General features: G+C 62.9%; 8 protein-coding genes across 8 annotated transcripts; 4 read left to right on the forward strand and 4 right to left on the reverse strand.

Moving 5' to 3' along the window:
- Window positions 1–35: 35 nt before the first annotated feature.
- On the reverse strand, window positions 36–1627 carry TVP38_4 (Golgi apparatus membrane protein TVP38; the record flags this gene model as incomplete). Its single annotated transcript, XM_062774202.1, has 10 exons — window positions 36–399; window positions 437–491; window positions 529–534; window positions 573–588; window positions 627–671; window positions 709–735; window positions 774–996; window positions 1034–1127; window positions 1190–1301; window positions 1337–1627. 10 exons carry the CDS (start codon window positions 1625–1627, stop codon window positions 36–38), a joined length of 1233 nt encoding a protein of 410 aa, XP_062630186.1.
- An 823-nt stretch (window positions 1628–2450) lies between these two features.
- On the reverse strand, window positions 2451–4573 carry MAL31_5 (Maltose permease MAL31). Its single transcript, XM_062774203.1, has 4 exons — window positions 3839–4573; window positions 3336–3801; window positions 3179–3294; window positions 2451–3139 (listed from the first exon to the last, which is right to left on the reverse strand). Exons 1-4 carry the CDS (start codon window positions 4319–4321, stop codon window positions 2549–2551), a joined length of 1656 nt encoding a protein of 551 aa, XP_062630187.1. The 5' UTR covers window positions 4322–4573; the 3' UTR covers window positions 2451–2548.
- Window positions 4574–5393: 820 nt separating this feature from the next.
- gluP_2 (Glucose/galactose transporter) lies at window positions 5394–6823 on the reverse strand. The gene is made up of 4 exons (XM_062774204.1): window positions 6518–6823; window positions 5681–6484; window positions 5546–5647; window positions 5394–5511 (listed from the first exon to the last, which is right to left on the reverse strand). Exons 1-4 carry the CDS (start codon window positions 6812–6814, stop codon window positions 5431–5433), a joined length of 1284 nt encoding a protein of 427 aa, XP_062630188.1. The 5' UTR covers window positions 6815–6823; the 3' UTR covers window positions 5394–5430.
- Window positions 6824–9985: 3162 nt separating this feature from the next.
- LOC62_05G007684 (uncharacterized protein) lies at window positions 9986–10671 on the forward strand. Its single transcript, XM_062774205.1, has 2 exons — window positions 9986–10417; window positions 10465–10671. The coding sequence occupies exons 1-2, from the start codon at window positions 10257–10259 to the stop codon at window positions 10550–10552; spliced, it is 249 nt and encodes an 82-aa protein (XP_062630189.1). The 5' UTR covers window positions 9986–10256; the 3' UTR covers window positions 10553–10671.
- A 1128-nt stretch (window positions 10672–11799) lies between these two features.
- On the forward strand, window positions 11800–12105 carry LOC62_05G007685 (uncharacterized protein; the record flags this gene model as incomplete). Its single annotated transcript, XM_062774206.1, has 3 exons — window positions 11800–11891; window positions 11929–12036; window positions 12069–12105. 3 exons carry the CDS (start codon window positions 11800–11802, stop codon window positions 12103–12105), a joined length of 237 nt encoding a protein of 78 aa, XP_062630190.1.
- Window positions 12106–12600: 495 nt separating this feature from the next.
- LOC62_05G007686 (uncharacterized protein) lies at window positions 12601–12871 on the forward strand (the record flags this gene model as incomplete). The annotated part of the gene is made up of 3 exons (XM_062774207.1): window positions 12601–12659; window positions 12701–12784; window positions 12823–12871. The coding sequence occupies 3 exons, from the start codon at window positions 12601–12603 to the stop codon at window positions 12869–12871; spliced, it is 192 nt and encodes a 63-aa protein (XP_062630191.1).
- A 232-nt stretch (window positions 12872–13103) lies between these two features.
- Window positions 13104–13751, reverse strand: ndufaf3 (NADH dehydrogenase [ubiquinone] 1 alpha subcomplex assembly factor 3). Its single transcript, XM_062774208.1, has 2 exons — window positions 13409–13751; window positions 13104–13356 (listed from the first exon to the last, which is right to left on the reverse strand). Exons 1-2 carry the CDS (start codon window positions 13737–13739, stop codon window positions 13142–13144), a joined length of 546 nt encoding a protein of 181 aa, XP_062630192.1. The 5' UTR covers window positions 13740–13751; the 3' UTR covers window positions 13104–13141.
- Window positions 13752–13925: 174 nt separating this feature from the next.
- Window positions 13926–16016, forward strand: ADE2 (Phosphoribosylaminoimidazole carboxylase). Its single transcript, XM_062774209.1, has 3 exons — window positions 13926–13998; window positions 14116–14913; window positions 14954–16016. The coding sequence occupies exons 1-3, from the start codon at window positions 13968–13970 to the stop codon at window positions 15892–15894; spliced, it is 1770 nt and encodes a 589-aa protein (XP_062630193.1). The 5' UTR covers window positions 13926–13967; the 3' UTR covers window positions 15895–16016.
- The last annotated feature ends 681 nt before the right edge of the window (window positions 16017–16697 follow it).

Genomic DNA, 16697 nt, shown 5'->3' on the forward strand with positions numbered 1-16697 from the left:
GCGCGGGGGGGGGGGGAGTGGGAGGGATGATGGGGCTAGTAGTCGTACTGTCGTGGCTGTAATGGCTTGTCGTGTTCAAATGCGCTCTCCGAGCTCTTTCGATGGTAGTCGTGGTTGTAGGGGTACGTCTCGGCATACGTCTCTTCACTGCTAAACCCCTCGCTGAGGCTCTTGTGGTGCTCGGAAGGGCGGGGTGGCCTAGGAGGCGGGTCCCGGCTCTCAGGTGCTGAGGAGATGAACCCCAGCCCGAGCGCATTAGGGTGGTCTCGTCGCCAGCGCTGTTCGTCGACAGCGAACCAAAAGGCCGCCTGCTCGACGATCGCGCGCTTGCGGTGGCCGATGAGTTTCGAGTAGACAAAGTACAGGCCCCACGTGGTGGCTAGGCCCGTTGAGACGTAGCTGGTGCGGAGTCAGTCGCGTCACTCCCGGCACCCACGTTGCATAGGTCACGGCGCTGGCGACAATGCCGATATCCTTGTGTGTTAGTTGGTCTGGGGGGTCAGGTGGCGCCGAGAACGCGTGACGCACATCCGGCTGCGGTGTCAGCTGCGTGGTTTAGAGGGTTAGCTCACCGAGGACCTCTGCAAACTGGTGGGTTGTCAGTCATGGCGAAGCTGGAGACCCACCTGGAACGGAATCGAGAGCACGACTGTGAGGTTGAACTTGAGGAACTGGCAGGTCAGGAAGGAACAGTCTGTGGCGACCTACACCCATACCACCCGCTGCTAGGATAGGCTGACGAGTTAGCTTACTTGACTTCTCTCCTAACTCACAGTAGTGTAGTGCGACGGAAGCACTGTCAAGCGAATAACAGTAGTGACCCATAGCCCCTGGTCGGTCCAGCACACTGCACACCGGGACCGTGGTTTCCCGTAAGCGTTGTACGAGTACCCCGCAGGCGGTGGTGGCGGGGCAACGGTCAAGAGCGTGCACGCGAGGAAAACATTGGTACGCGCTACCCTCAAGGCCTTCTGTCCGAGCATGTACTTGTACAGGCTGCTGTGTGAGTGGCTGTCCGCCAGCTTGCACTTACAAGAAGCCCATTGCCTCACCCAGGAGGACACCGGCCGCGCCAAGCGCCAATCCCCATAGCCCCCAAATGGCACCAAGGAGGATCAGGATGATGTCTGCACGTTAGTGCCAAGCGGGTTGTGCGCAACTTGGCGTGCAGGGGCATAGCTCTACTCACCTGCGCCAAGTAGTGGCGGGATGTGAACAACTGCGGAGATGAGCACTGCAATGGCCCAGCTCGCAGGGAAGTTTTTGATGTCCTCGCGGTACGGTTCGACGGCCTGGACTACCTGGCGGGTTAGGTCTAGCGGAGTCGGCGACCCACAGTGTCCTTGTACAGGATGAGAAGAATGACAACGGCGAGGACGGGTGCCGCGACCAGGTAGTACTTCCACCATTGGGCCCACCAGCGCCATGTGACGAGCTTGCGCCAGGTGATGACGCCGTCGTCGTAGATTGCCCGCATCTCGTCGTCGCCCTCGACGATCGCGCGTACCTCCAGGTCGGTATAATACGGGATCGTGACCTCGTCCATCCATGGCTCGAACTTTCCGCCGCGCGGGGCAGCAGGTATCCTCAGCGGCGGGCGGGTCGGAGATCGGTGGAGCGTGCCCATCGTGCTGGGCTGAGGAGGAGGGAGAAGTGGGAGGAGGTGAGGAAGGGAGGGAGGAGGGAGGAAGGCGCTGTTGTCGGAGGTTGGCGTCGTGGATTAGGTGAGGGTGTGGGTGTCGGTGGTTCGAGGTCAGGCCGAAGACGCTCGGTCGTTGAGGATGGGTCTTGGCAAGGAAGTGTGAACAGCGTGGGACGATGTCGTCGGTCGCGAGAGAGTGATACAGTGCGTTGTCGTTGAACGAGTGACAAGAGACGGGGGGAAGCCGTCGAGGGTACGTATACGCGTGAGGTGGGTGGGGTGGAGATGAAACGAGTGTGAGTGTGCTATAGTATGGAGAGAGAGAGTCACGGCGTCGTCGTCGTCGGTCAGTTCGACAAAGCAAAGCACGGCGGAGCAAGAGCACAAGGTCAGGCGTCAGGCCCAGGGGTATCGAGCAGGTCAGTGCGAGGCTGTCTTCGAGTCTCGGCCGCCAGCGCAGTTGGGCCGCCGCCGCAGACGCCACACGCCACCGGCATGCTTTGATCGCTTGTGGGTGTGGCTGTGGCTGTTGAAAGCGACAATGATGGGGTGAAACCAGCCTTTGGGCATTGTATCGATAGTACAACAGGATGGTCATGGTAATGTATCATTGTGAGGGTTGTGGGTAGGGTGGCAAGGTGCGTTGAGTGTGCCACACTTCCACAGCGTTGGAGCACCGCGGCTCCAAGCCACCCCCTGTATCCTCCCTCCGCAGTCCCGCACCTTCAGAACTGCTTTTCCTGATGCCACGCACATGCCAGGAATATCCAAGGGCTATACGAGACTGAGTGCTGTAACTGAATGCATTCGAGAGGTTCATCAACCCCAGCCCCTGTTCCAAGTTTCACTATCGTTGTTCTAGCTGCTTTCATCCCTTCTCTCCACGTCCCCTCCTACATACTCTCCTTACACCCTCTCCACATGCGACACGGCCTCCTTATCAAAGTCCTTCTCATCGGTGGGAGTGTTCGACCCGCCGTGCTCGTAGAACTGGTCGACCTTTGTCGTCCTGAACTTGCGAGCCGGCACACGGTTGTTGAAGAGCACGTCGAGCTCACCGAACGAGCGGTGCTGGGTCTCGGGCAGGCGGAAGTAGGTGTACACGAGGCCGATGATGCATGTGCCGAGGTAGAAGTAGGCGACCTTGACGTTCCATCCCCACTCGGTGATCATGCGCGGGTTGAGCTGTCCCGTGATGACGCCCGAGATACCGTATGTGGCGCGTGCGAGGGCAATGGTGGGTCCACGCACCTCGGCACCGGGGAGCTCGCCGACAATGGCGTAGCAGAGCGGGCCGAGGGAACACGCAAACACAAGGTTGAGGAGCATCATGAATGCGCCGATGCCGTAGAGCACGTTGGGCGTCTGCTTGACCGATCCGAGGATGCCCATGCCGAGGAGGCAGAGGGCCACAGCGACCTGGCCGATGAGGTAGATCCTGCGGCGGCCCCACTTGCCCATGCCGCCCCAGACGAGAACAGTGCCGATGAAGAGCATCTGGCGGTCAGCGGAGTCACTGTGCGCTAGGATACTTACACCAAACATGCCCATGTTGATGTTGAAGGCGTTGTCCTCGTTCATACCGGCGCGGGTCAGGATCTGCGTCGCAAGGCCGGTCATGGGCTGGCCGCACCACGTCTGAATGGCGTAGGCTGGGGCGTCAGCTTGGCCCAAAAGCATGTGAACCACTTACTCAAGCAGGTGATCTCGGTGCGGCGGAGGTTGGAGCCGCGGAAGCAGTTGAGCAGGCCCTGCTGCTTGGTCTCGTTCTTCTCAATCTCGAGGGTGTGGCGGATAAGGGCGACCTCGGCGTCGAGGTCGGCCTCGGAGAAGTATCCCTTGCGAGCGGTACGGCGGATCGCACGGCGCGCCTTCTCTTCCTTACCCTTGCGGACGAGGAACCAGGGCGACTCGGGCGCAAAGCATGCGCAGACGAAGAGGGGAACGGGCCAAATCCACTGGAGCATGAATGGGAGGCGGTAGGACATGTACGAGTCGATGTGTAGCGTGCCGCGGACAACACCCGATCCAATGAATAAACCGCAAGCCCAGCAAATGTTCACGAAGGATGTCATGTGGGCGCGGAGAGCAGTTGGGGCGATCTCGGAGGCGTAGGCGGTTGTGAGGGTCTGGAAAACACCCCAGAAGAGGCCGCAAGCCTGGTTGTCAGTTGGTGCCATTCTGCCACAAACTTACAAAGTTGCCGGCGAACAGCACCTTGACGTTCGTAGCGAAGACGGGAAGGAAGATGGCCGCGGCCATGCCGACCATGGCGACGAGGTACGTCGGCTTGGAGCCCCAGTGGTACTGCGAGTACCCGTTGGCCATGAGGCCGATGAGGGATCCGACGCCCGAGGCGTTGCCACACGCCGCCTGCCACGACGCCGAGACGACGTACTTGCCGTCGGGCTGGAGGGTGCCGAAGCGCTTGAGGAACCAAGACTGGCCCCAGTACGAGCCGTTGATGGCGACGTCGAAGCCCTCCATGATGAGCGCGACCGACAGCATCATGGAGAAGAAGATACCCGGGCCAAAGTTCTTGAGGGCCTTGCGGAACCCGAGCTCCATGTCGCGCTCGTGTGCCGCCTTGGCCTGCGCGACGAGGTAGGGGTCCATGCCCGTCGCCTCATTGTGGACTTCGAGTTGGTCGTGCGTGTTGTTGGTGGTCGTAGGTGCCATGGTGTGAGTAGGTGTTCGGCGGCGCTGATAAGCCAGCCGGATATGTAAGGGTTGCGGGCAAGGTGCTCTGATCAACACCGACTGCGATCCGCCGGCGAGTCTTATACCCCTTGTTGTGTCGCGCGACGATCAAAGGCCATGGGGGGCCCGCGGGGCACGATCGCGGCGAGCGGCGCCGAGGTGGTGGTGCCTGGTGGCCAGCGTCGGCGCTAGTGAGCGGAGGGTCGTCGGGTGTGAGAGACAGTGTGTAACGTGCAAGTCCGGCATTGCTTGACGGCGTGCTTGTGCTTGTGCTTGTGCTTGTGGCCTCGGCTTGGATGTACCCCGGGTGGAGCCGCCGAGGAGGCCGACAGGGTTGCCGATATCAGACAGGAATCAGAGGAGAGGGTTGGCGGCGAGGGCGGGCCGATGTGGTGGGCAGCTCGGACCGAGGTCGCCGAGGTGGCGGGTGGTCGACACCAGCACCCAGAGCGGCCGTTTCACTTCGGCACAGGTCAGCTGCTTCTCGGCACCGCGGGTCCCATGTGGTGCATGGCGCTGTCTTGGCATGCGCAGTGGGGGAACGGGACATGTGAATCACCGAGACTCGGACTCTGCCGCCGAGTGGTGGCAGGGCTCGAGGACACCGACCTCCGTGAGTATCCGCCGAACTTCCAATCACCACTTGCGCCGCTTACGCCGCGTGTCCTGCTCGTGGCAGACCGTTAACCTCGCCTGTGGCGGTACTAGCCGTGGCGGGAGTCCACCGCCGACATGATCCTAGTCTCAGGCTAGTGCCTCGTCCACCTCGCATTCATAGGACCGAACTCGCCGCGACACATGGTCGGCCCGGCTCGGTGTCGTGCCTCGCAGTCAGTCACCTGTGCTGGCGTCCATATGACATGTCGGGATGTCCTTCGGGCCAGCCGAAGCCGGGTCTCACCGGTGCTCGTTGAATGGCGCCGAGGCGTGGGCACATGACGCCGTCGGGCCGGGGTCGGGGCGTCCACCGCCGAGGTGGGGGAGGGCCGTGGCAGAGTTGGCGGGGTGCTCTGCCACTCGTGACTGCTCCTCAGTGGTGAAGTGCAAGATCCTGTCACAGCGGTTCATACAATCATGGTACAGTAAGTCTACGCCCGGGTCGTCTCTCTCGACACTAGCTCTACGTCCAACGTCTGCCACTCTGGCTGATGGGCGGTCGTGCTCGGACGCTGGCGGTCAGCTCCACAATGCGGCAAGGCTTACCTCGTTCCACTCGTCGTGCCACGCCACCATCTCCCCGCCGGTCCGTTTTGACTCCTGAATCCACATGACGAAAGCATACAGTGAGAGGGGGATAAAACCGACCTGGAGTCAGAAGTGTAAAGCAGAGTCACTTACAACAAGCAGCGGGAAGGACTTGGAAATGGTGGTGGCTGCGCCCAGGAGCCGTTGGAGGAGGGGGAGCACCGCTCCACCACTTGTGCTCGCCACGACGATTCCACCGGCGACCGACTTGTTCCTCACACCAGCAGTCGCGACGGCAAAGAACAGCGGGAAGCATGCACCTTGAGCAGTGTAAAGAAGGTAGAGGCACACGATTCCGCCTGTCCGCTTGATGACCGCAATCAGGACAGCGAACACGGCGGCCACGAACGCCTGCATCGCCAGCGCGGCACATGCGTCCATCTTGCGCAAGTATGTCCACGCTGCCAACGTGGCGGCGGCGGCGATCGCGCTGGCGCCGAGGGCGAGGTCGTAGGCACTGTACGCCGGGAGCGAGGTGACGCTGCCCGTTGACTGGGCGAGGAACTGGGTTGTGTGTGTCCGGAGGGATGCTTGGGCACCGAGGGCAAGAAAGCCGACCGGGAAGGCGACGAGGGGCAGCCACTTGTTCGGGCTGCTGTCGCTCGCCTCATTGTCGTCTTTCGGAGGGGGCAGTGAGATTCCCCACACGGGAATACACAAGAGAAGAGAGAGCACCGCCATTCCCATGGCTACGTAGCCTGCGTTCGTGGCCGAGAAGGCGCCGCGCACGAACACGCCCTTGCTCGCCACGACGGAGCCCAAGACACGCGCGGCGGACCCGACGCCGTTGACGAGGGCGAGGTTGGCGGCGGGTCGTGGCGCAGTTGCGATGAGAGAGTTGGCGGATAGTTCGAGCGCTGCGATGCCCACTGAGGTGATCGCCGCGAACCCGCATGCCTTTGGTCAGATACTCCTCGACTCCGAACTCACCATACTGAAGCTCTTGACGACCGCCGCGACGATGAGCAGCCCAGAGCCGAGGGTCATGAACGCCAGCCCGGCATACGCTGTCCTCTTGGGAGTCGATGACACGAAGCCGAACACCAAAGCGAGGACAAATGGCGCATAGAAGGCAGCATTGAGGACGTCGGCCTGCGACAAACTCGCCAAGTGCTGTGCAGCGACGTCGAACATCCCCCTCGCGAGGCCGCAAAGCGCGAGCAGCGTGCTCGCGAAGAAGATCGCCGGGCGCTGCGATACTGTCGTTGGTGGTTCTATCCACGCCATCGTGTGTGTGGGAGAGTATGGTTGACTCCCATCCCGACTCGCAGCAACAAATATAAAAGTGCCACGCCAACTCGTGCGCGCCACTCGTCCGCCCACCACACCCGCCCGCAGAGTGGTGCCTCTTCTCCCGGTCAGCTACGCCGGAGTCGCCGGCGTGCGCTACGAACGAATGGGTACCCGCGGCGATCGTCACCATGTTGGTGTGTGCACTGGGCGATGCGTTCGGAATATCGCGTGTCGTTTCGTTTGCGGCCGGATCTCGTGAGGAACAGACCGCGGTGATCACCTGGGCTCTCGTGAGGCTGATTGCGGGCCCGGACGAAGCCTTTGTTCGGCTTGGTCAGCCGGAGGTCGGAGATCTACTCGCTTGGCACGCTGCGCGCTTGGCATCGGCGACCTCTGGGCTGGCAATGCTCGGTGACTCGGCCCCGTCTGGCCGGCACGTGGACGCTGCAAGCAAGCGTATCGAAGACCGCGGACAGTCGGTTGTGGACGGAGACCGTGGAGGTACTTTTCCCGCCCGCTCCGCTCGCCCGTTTGCGTGCATCCGAGCATTACCATGCAGCTGGAGTGTTCCAGCGTGCATACATGTTCTGGACTATGGCCCTTGGCTGCGTTTGGCGAATCGTGATGCGTGCAGGTCGATGCTGATCGCCGTCTGTGCTTGTGTTGTGAGGCGCCAGTCTCCCCTTGCCACAGCCACATCGGCCACTACCGCCGCTCGACTCCCCCGCACCCACTCGACCCACCTTGCCGTCATGACGAGACTCGGTGTTCTGGAGCGCGGCCGATGCAGCGTGTCACTTCTCTTGACCCAAATATAAGGCGCGCGGCCGGATCTGGAGTCCATGACACGGAGTGGACGCTGCTCCATGTGCCATCCTCTCGCATGTCGACATCGCGGACAGTGGCCGCTCGCGTGGTGGACTGTTGTCAGTTTGGTTGGAACTCACCCCCGAGTCGCACCCACCAACTCTGTCTCGCGCAACAACCAAAACCCAGTTAGCCATGCTGAAGTGCAGCGGCGGGTTGTGTTCCGTGCGTGCTGATACTCACAGCAGGAAGAGCTGGGACACAAAGTGAGACATTCGACTTCTGACTTTTGCACCACTTTTGACTTTTGCACCAACGCGATCCAACACAAACGCGTCAACATCATCACCCATCAACCAACCCCCTCCTCCCTCCTCCCTCCTCTCCCGCAGCGGCTCCAACCTTGCACCCACGCCCACAACAAGTCAAAAAGCTCGGTCAAGCGCCTGAACCACCCTCAAGGTGATAGCATCGGTCAAGACTCCACTTCCAGGTCGTGCCCTCGATCCTGCCGAGGACATATACTCCCTAGGTGGTTGGCGGGGACTCGAACCCCAGGTAGGCCATTAAATGGCTAAGTCGCGATCTTAACCGTTGTGCCATACCAACACACACCATGAAAGCCTTACTGGGCGGTTGTTTATCACCTGACGCGGTCGTCGGCTGTCCTGTGTGTGTTTGGGCTGTGGCCTGTCGCGCCGCCGTGGGCCTAGACCACGCCGGGTCTTGTCTCCATCCCACTCCGCGTCTCCTCACTCACCCCCGACGCCGACGCCGACACCAACACCGACTCCGACACCGCCTCCTCCCACCGCCTCGCGTCCTCACCCACACACGCGTCATAATGTCTCACCCACGCGCCGCCCACCCCTACTCACCACCTGTCTCATCCACCGTCAACGCGTCAACACCACCACATGTCTCACTCGGCGTCATCATCATCTCTCACAACCACTCCTCACCACCATGTCTCAGATCGCCGGCACGCGTCAACACACCGGAGCTCGGCACCACCTGTCTCACAACTCGTTAGTCGCGTCCCACGCGGGGGTTCGGCCATCCGGCGATCTCCCCTTCTCGCGACGACTGCTTGAGCATGCAGGGGTCGACCGGGGTGACCAATACCATTGCATCAGTGAGCGGCGAACTCTAAGTCTTGCTGTTTGAACCGGGCCCGAGTCAGTTGCGCCGCCGCGTTGCGGTCAATGTCAGAGGTATGTGAGTTCGTCGGTGTGTGTCGTCGGATGACGCCTCGCACGCACACGGGTGCCCTGGGGCCATTGACTCTGATCACAGCCTATATACACAGCAAGCCTCGTCAAACCGCAGACGGAGCACTTCCACTCGCCCAGTTTGCAATACCGGCACAACCTCAGCTCTCGCACATTGTTCTTGCCCGCCGCCGTCTAGCCGGTGATTTCGCGACCCACCAACCCGCCCCCGTATGGTATTTCCTCGCCGGCCGATATGCTCAAGCTCACCAGGCAGCGGCACAGCGGGGCACCAGTCTCCATGCCGAGTATCTGGAAGTAGAGTCGTTGTTGAGGATGAGCGACACCGCGATACCGTCGACTGTTTGGTAGGCGCCGCGGCTCTTCGGCAACGCGGAACGCGTCTGGCTGTGCCAAACATTGCCTGTGTTGCTCCACACGCGCATCCTTGCATCATGGGCATCCCGCATCCCGGCTATCCCTCCGACACCCGGACCGACCATGCATCCGCACGCGCTCAGCTCAGCGATCACGACAACGTCGCATGAGGCCGGTGCGGACCGACACTGCCCGACGCAGAGAGCAACGCGGCAACGTCAACAGTGGAGACGACGCGGGAACCGTCGGTGAAGTGCCGAGCCCGCCCAGCCCTTATGACCGGTAACCACCGGGGCATAGGCGAGCTTGTGCCAGTGCCGCAGCACACGTGTGGCTCGTGCCTTGCCTGTTGCTGCGCGGGAATGGAGCGGTGGAGGTAGACGGTGGCGGAAGACGGCGGCTGTCGTGGCAGTTTGCCGCGCGCGCAAGGCACACATTGCTATCATCATACCGAATGGGCCGGGACGATTTGCCACGGCAGGCGAAAAGTTGGACCACAAGCATCGAGAATTGGACCTCAAGGCCGGCAGCGTTTGACCACCGCGGTAAAGGATTGGACCTGAGGACATCCCGGCGACCCATGTGCTCGCTGCTAGCCACTAGCATAGCCGCTCGTCGCTCGCCATCAGCGGAAAGATGTAGCGGGGCGGATACATGCATCGATCGGGGCTGGCGACTTGGGAATCGATGCACGCGTGCACACGGCCAAGGCCGTACAGCTGCCGAGTCGAGGATCGGGCCAAGCCCGACCGGCGAAATCCAGGGCGTGGGCCGGCCAACCAGCCTCATTGAACCGCGTTGCCGCTCTTGCTTTTTCCTGCCCGCGGCGGGCCGAGAGCGGCACGTCGACTTGTCAGAGCCGCTGATAGCGCTTAGAGCTGCGTGCGAAGAGAGAAAGGTATATATGCGGGCGTGGTTGCCGATGTTGGGAAGAAGACAACAGCAACAGCAACGACAACTGTGCATAGCACCACACGGCCTACCTCAGCCACTCACTCCCTACCTGCCACACTACCACCACCCACCCACACCAACCCACAATGACCCTCTTCGGACGCCGCGCCTCCAGCCTTGACGGCTACTCGCCCGACGACCAGCCCGCGCGCCTTCAGTCGGCGCGCATCTGGCGCGCCAAGAACGCGCTGCACGCCATCCCAGTGTCCACGAAGCGCGTGTTCAAGCAGCAGAAGAACCACATGGCGTGAGTGGCCCAACCTCCACCCCGCGGCATCCCAGCTGACACCGCAGCCGCCTCATGGGCAAGGACGACCCCGAGGAGCGCATGCTCCGCAACATCACCGTCGTGGAGTACAAGTACATGAGCTCCGAGTGGTAGCCTTCTGCACCGACACACGAGAGAACCTGCGAGACTCCTCGCCGCCACTACCAGTCAAGAGCGCTAGCCAGCGACGCAACCCGCACCGCTCGCCCGCTCGCCCGCGCACGCCGACCGCCGCACGCAGCATCACATGCTCGCGACAGGCAAACAGGTTACGCGCCGGCCCCTACGGGCCAGTCAGTATGCACTCCATAGTACATTGCATGCAGCACACGTTTCGTATGAGCGTAATGGCCGAGTTTGAGGTACGAGCATGACGTGCAGTGTCGCCACGAAAGGCACCCGCCACCTTGGGCCGCGCGTGCCGCGTTGCCGAGCGCGACGGTGGAGCCCGAGCCGCGTCGAGTCACCACCTGCCACGGTGGTGTCCGACGCCCGCTGTGCGCCACTATACGTTGCTATTAGCGCGGATGCCAATGCACGCCATATGCACCATGTGCTCCACGCATGCATGCTCGGCCGTGTGGTGGGTGAGTGACTGTACAGGCAGCGGCTTAGCACCCGACACGATTCAACACGGCAAAGAGGCGCCACGCCGATCGCGGCTGACGTGCGCTGCGCTACGCCTGGCCGCGGGGAATGTTGCGTGCTCTTTCAGCGACGCTGCTCTGGCCCGTCGCGCGCTAATCTCGTGCCGCAGATGCCGCTGATGTGCTGATGGATGAAGATTTGCGAGGGGCAACTGGCCGTTATCTTCCGCGGCCACCACCCAGGCGGACTTGGCCGCGGCCAACCGGCCAACCCTCACTGGCCGCACCCATGTCCTGGCCCATCTGTCGTGCTCGTGTCGGCATGCAACCGCGTCCCGGCCAGGCTTGATAAGCTGCGAGGCGGAGTTGACGTGTACACCTAGCTGTTTAGATGGGAGGATATATCCGGGTATGGTGTTGCACCGGCGTGCCTGCCTGCCTGGGCGAGGAGGCGCCGCGTCCGCACCCCGTGATGTGCTCGTTCGAGCTTGTGGCGGACCGTGTGGTGGCGCAACGGTCACCCCACCCACTTGCAGGCAGCAGCCAGTAGGCTACGCGCGCCGCATCTGCGCTCGGGCATGCCTTGGCGATACGTACTGCCTGCACACACGCACGACGTCACGACCGCGGTGGTGCCGGGTATTGTCTGCCTGGCCTGGCTATCTGCCTGCACAACACGCACACTGCATCCCACACACACAGCGACTGGCGCACAAGGCGGCGAACAACATGTGACGAGGGTTTAGCTAGCTCTCATCTACCCATCCTCCCACCATGACGGAGCCACCACCACCACCACCACGACGCCCCACCCACCGCCTGTTCTCGCGCTCGCTGTCCGCTTTGGACGGGTACGCTGCCGACGAGTGAGCCGGCAGCCATCAGCGTTGCTGATCTCTGTAGCCAGCCGCCGCGCCTGCGCCGGCGCAGCACCGTCATCGTCCAGACCAAGATGCGCGAGTGGCCCCGCTCGGCCAAGTGGGCCGTCGCGCTGCAGGCCCGGCGGCTGAGGTGCGCGTGGGGCACGAGCCCGCTGACGGCAGGAGGAAGTGGCTCGGCCTCGCGAGCGATAGCGACTAGCGCAGGCGCAAGAGTGCCGAGGACTGAGCATCACGGCGATCAGAGGTGTTCGAGTTGGTCTCGAGGATATCCCCACACGTCGCGGAGATACGCGCCTAGCGCCGCCGCCCCCGCACACAGACGCACAGACGCGCGGAGAGGAGAGGAGAGCATGCATCGATCAGTTGCCGGGGCCCGGGGCGGGCGCGGGGGGGACGCAAGGCGAGGGGGAAGCGTCTCAGTGCCATGCGAGGTCGCTGCACCGTGCTCGCACGAGCCGGGTGCGTGAGACTCGGCCCATCCACTCCACTGGGGGAGAGCGAGGCGAGCACTCTCCCAAGCACCCCGGACGCCTCCGCCGCCGCACCTACTTATCCCTTTTCGTGTGTGTCGTGTTTCTTGTTTCTCTTTACGCCTCATAAGTGCTCCGGCTAGTCGCTGCTCGGTCTGGATATCGCAAGCAAACACGCAATCCTCGAGACTCAGCAGACGCAAAGCCAGAGCACAGCCAACACCATGTCGTCCAAGTTTTTCCAACGCCTCCCGTCCACCCTTGACGGGTTTGACAATGACAAGTGGGTCGAGTGCGACGAGGGCGAGTGTTGACCTCGTCTAGCATGCCTGCGCGGTACCGTAGCGGTACTACGCGCGCGAAGAACAGGCTCCGCGAGCTCCCAAGTTCGACCAAACGCATGTTGAGGTAGGGGTCTGTTGCTGCTGGTGCCCGCTGACCCCCAGGCGGGTGTTCAAGGGCCCACCAGGCGACGACGAGGCGCCGCTCCTGTAACCGGCTGGACCGACCGAAGCATAGTAAGAACGAGGTCCACGATCTCCCGACCGACCGAACGACCGAGGCCACGCCCGACGTGTGGCCGACCACGACCGAGGCCCGCCCGAAGCAGAGCGAGGCCCACTCATCAATGACCACCGTGACGATCCTTCCCACGACATGATCCACGAGACACGAATTAGAAATGTTAGAAACGAGCAAGGCCGCGCTGCTGTTACTACCTGCCGCCGGTGTGAGTAATGATGCATAATAGTACAGTTAGGTGGTTTAGGCGCTGCGCGGGCCGCCGGTGCGCGGGTCGACGGGCAGGAGGGGGCACAGCGCGGCGGACACGGTGCGGCCCTCCTCAAAGAGGAGGTTGTACGTGCTTGCTGCGTTGCGCGTGTCCATGATGTCGAGCTGGATGCCGAGCGACGAGATGTAGTCGCGTATCTCGGGCGGGGCGGGGATCACGCGGGCGCCGGTTCCGAAGAGGAGAATCTCTGCAACACGACGCTTTAGCACTTGATCTTTGTCGCAGCCAGCCCCACGTACCTGGCCGTGGGACGAGCCGCTCAAACACGGCGAACCGCTCCACCCCCCACCCGGCCCACGCCTTGTCGATCCCCTGGCTCCCGTCCCCGCGCGGCGGGTCCACGTCCCACAAGAACACCTTGCCCTCTGCGAAGATTGCGCCGCCGGGGACCACGAGCCCGTCGGAGAGGATGAAGCCCTTGTCGGTCAGCTTGTGGACTGAGAGCGGCGGGTTCTCGGGCGTTTCAAAGAGGTTTTGCAGGCGCGTCGCGGGGGTGGTGTGGAATGCGCGCGCGGCGAGAGGGCGCGCGGTGGCTGCCCTCAGGCTGCGAGCTAGTTGTGTTCTCAGCATTGTTTGTTGGGGGTTGAGAAGTCGAGACACAGATGTCAAGAACACCTCGCGCCGTCCGATCTTTGCGTCATGACGGAAGTAAAGTCGCGTGGATTCCACGCACACATCACGTGCAGGGCAAAAGTTGAATCGAGCTGCGAGATGTGAGGGAGCGTCATTCGGCTCGACCTGCATCGCACCCCTCATCTTGGCCTTTTTCTCAACTCCCAAACAACACGCAACAGCACCATGGGTCCTAGGAAGACGGTGGGAATCTTGGGTGAGTAGTTGTGCTGTGCGGCTCGGCACCGGGGAAGCGGTCTCCCCTGCTCTTCACTCCCGGGACGAGCGCGCGGCCCCATCGCACCAGCCCCAGTCACCCCACTAACACCCCCAGGCGGCGGCCAGCTCGGCCGCATGCTCACGCACCCCGCTGCGCTGCTCAACATCCCGCTCCTGATCCTCGACAAGGGCGAGTACACGCCGGCCAAGCAGACGCTGCTGGCGCCAACGTCGCTCGCGCACCCCGACGGGCCGTTCACGTCCGAGCCGCACATCCGCGAGCTGGCCGCCGCGTGTGACGTGCTCACCGTCGAGATTGAGCACGTCAACGCCGACGTGCTCGAGGCCGTCGAGAAGGAGGGCCTGTGCGAGGTCCAGCCGTCGCCCGCGACCATCAGGCTCATCCAGGACAAGTACCTCCAGAAGAAGTACCTCGCCGAGCGGGGCATCCCCGTCGCGCCGTTTGCCGTCGTCGAGCAGAGCACCGAGGCCAACGTCAAGGCCGTCGCTGGCGAGCTTGGTCTTCCCGTCATGCTCAAGGCGCGCACGCTGGCGTACGACGGCCGCGGCAACTCGCCCCTCAAGTCGACCGACTCGGCGGCGATCGCCAAGAGCCTCGAGTTCCTCGGCGACCGCCCGCTCTACGCCGAGGGATGGGTCCCCTTTGTCAAGGAGGTCGCTGTCATGGTCGTGCGTAACAAGGAGGGCGAGGTGCGCTCGTACGACGCCGTCGAGACGATCCACCGCGACTCGATCCTCCGTGTCTGTCTCGCTCCGCTCCGCAGCGGTACCGCCCCTGGTGCCGAGGTCGACACCGGCGTCAACGACAAGGCGAGGCAGCTCGCCGAGAAGGCCGTTGCTACGCTCGACGGTGCCGGTATCTTTGGCGTCGAGATGTTCCTCCTCGAGGATGGTGAGTTGTATCGACGACTTGGGTCCAACTGACACCCCAGGCTCGCTCCTCCTCAACGAGATTGCTCCTCGCCCTCACAACTCGGGCCACCACACCATCGAGGCGTGCCACGTCTCGCAGTTCGAGAACCACCTCCGTGCCATCCTCTCCCTTCCTCTCGGTGACACCTCCCTCCGTGTCCCCTCCGCCGCCATGGTCAACGTGCTCGGCGTGAGCGGCTCGATGGAGCCCATCGACGACATTGCTACCAAAGCTCTGTCTGTCCCTGGCGCTAGCGTCCACCTGTATGGCAAGGCCGAGTCGCGCGCCGCTCGCAAGATGGGCCACATTACCGTCACGGGCGGCTCGGACGCCGACGTGCGCGCCAAGGTCCGCACCCTGCTCGGCCACCAGCCCGACCTCGACGCCAAGTTTATCGACGAGGTCGCCCCCGCGCCCGTCAAGGGCCACTCGCACCGCCAGCCCCTTGTCGGCATCATCATGGGCTCGGACTCTGACCTGCCCGTCATGCTCCCCGCCACCAAGATCCTCGACAAGTTTGGCGTCCCCTACGAGCTGACGATCACGTCGGCCCACCGCACCCCCGACCGCATGGTCACGTATGCGCGCTCGGCTGCCTCGCGCGGCCTGCGCGCCGTCATCGCCGGTGCCGGCGGCGCCGCCCACCTCCCCGGCATGGTCGCGTCCGAGACGTCGGTGCCCGTCATCGGCGTGCCCGTCAAGGCGTCGGTGCTCGACGGCGTCGACTCGCTCTACTCGATCCTCCAGATGCCCCGCGGCATCCCCGTCGCCACGGTCGGCATCAACAACTCGACCAACGCGGCGCTGCTTGCCATCCGTATCCTCGGCACCAGCGTGCCCCTGTTCCAGAAGGACACGGAGGCGTACGCCAAGGCCCTCGAGGAGGAGGTCATTGGCAAGGCTGGCAACCTCGAGGAGCTGGGCTGGGACAAGTATGTCACCGACGTGTTGAAAAAGTAGGCGCGCGGGGAGGGTGGGGCGGCGGCGTGCATGTGAGTGCGTGTCAGAGCGTGCAGGAAGCCGCTCGACGCGACTTGTGCAATGTAGAATAGATCTGGTAATGTGACGATGTTTTGGTTTGACGGGCGTGCAGTGATCGGCCAGTGCAGTAGTAGATCCCTCGTTGTCTCATGACCACCAAGGCTGGCTGAGCATGCTCGGTGTGCGGCACACGCCGCATCCGCAGCACGGCGTACAGCGCAAGCCCACCATAAGTATGTCCGCGGCGGCGCGGCGCAAGCCCAGCGCAATAAATAGCGCGCCAACCAGGTCCGTCGAGGGGGCACATGACCAAGGCAGAGAGACAGCAGGTTCCGGCGCAAGATTGTCCTCCCGTCGTTCGGTCGGTGTGCAGATCTGCGGGGAGGGGCGAGGGGCAGCGGAGCAGCGCAGACAAGGCCACACTACATGCACTAGCGCCGGAGTGAGGTCGCAAGCTCACTTTGGGCTGGATTATGCGTGATGAGCATGACGGCAGGGAGGGGGCCTGGCAGGGCGGTGGTGGTGGTGCCGCTGGACCTTTGGGGCAGGCAGCCGCCACCGACGCCGCTATTTCGGAGTCGTCGGCCCGGGGGGGGGTCCTGCGGCGTGATGCTGCTGCGAACTCCTGACCCGAAACTGGCTTGCTATGGGACTAGTTAGGGCACAAAGGTAAGGGGTGAGTGAGAACAGGGTGAGAGGGCAGCGAGGAGCGAGGGTACTGAGGGCAGGGTGGTGGTGGACGGAGTAGACGAGCTTATGCATCGAGCGAGGTGGTTGTGGAG

This window comes from Vanrija pseudolonga, chromosome 5 (genome assembly GCF_020906515.1).
Source record: "Vanrija pseudolonga chromosome 5, complete sequence".
NCBI lineage: Eukaryota > Fungi > Basidiomycota > Tremellomycetes > Trichosporonales > Trichosporonaceae > Vanrija > Vanrija pseudolonga.

Excerpts from the sequence above, each read along its gene's own strand:
- MAL31_5 (XM_062774203.1), bottom strand. The coding sequence starts at position 4,321 with ATGGCACCTACGACCACCAACAACACGCACGACCAACTCGAAGTCCAC. Across the intron at positions 3,802-3,838 it reads TGCTGTTCGCCGGCAACTTT|GCTTGCGGCCTCTTCTGGGG; the intron begins GTAAGTTTGTGG and ends ACTGACAACCAG. Across the intron at positions 3,140-3,178 it reads TCAACATGGGCATGTTTGGT|ATGCTCTTCATCGGCACTGT; the intron begins GTAAGTATCCTA and ends GCTGACCGCCAG.
- ndufaf3 (XM_062774208.1), bottom strand. The coding sequence starts at position 13,739 with ATGCTGAGAACACAACTAGCTCGCAGCCTGAGGGCAGCCACCGCGCGC. Across the intron at positions 13,357-13,408 it reads GCGGCTCGTCCCACGGCCAG|AGATTCTCCTCTTCGGAACC; the intron begins GTACGTGGGGCT and ends GTCGTGTTGCAG.
- gluP_2 (XM_062774204.1), bottom strand. The coding sequence starts at position 6,814 with ATGGCGTGGATAGAACCACCAACGACAGTATCGCAGCGCCCGGCGATC. Across the intron at positions 6,485-6,517 it reads TCGTCAAGAGCTTCAGTATG|GCATGCGGGTTCGCGGCGAT; the intron begins GTGAGTTCGGAG and ends ATCTGACCAAAG. Across the intron at positions 5,512-5,545 it reads GGCACGACGAGTGGAACGAG|CGTCCGAGCACGACCGCCCA; the intron begins GTAAGCCTTGCC and ends GCTGACCGCCAG.
- ADE2 (XM_062774209.1), top strand. The coding sequence starts at position 13,968 with ATGGGTCCTAGGAAGACGGTGGGAATCTTGG. Across the intron at positions 13,999-14,115 it reads GAAGACGGTGGGAATCTTGG|GCGGCGGCCAGCTCGGCCGC; the intron begins GTGAGTAGTTGT and ends TAACACCCCCAG. Across the intron at positions 14,914-14,953 it reads GATGTTCCTCCTCGAGGATG|GCTCGCTCCTCCTCAACGAG; the intron begins GTGAGTTGTATC and ends CTGACACCCCAG.
- LOC62_05G007684 (XM_062774205.1), top strand. The coding sequence starts at position 10,257 with ATGACCCTCTTCGGACGCCGCGCCTCCAGCCTTGACGGCTACTCGCCC. Across the intron at positions 10,418-10,464 it reads CAGCAGAAGAACCACATGGC|CCGCCTCATGGGCAAGGACG; the intron begins GTGAGTGGCCCA and ends CTGACACCGCAG.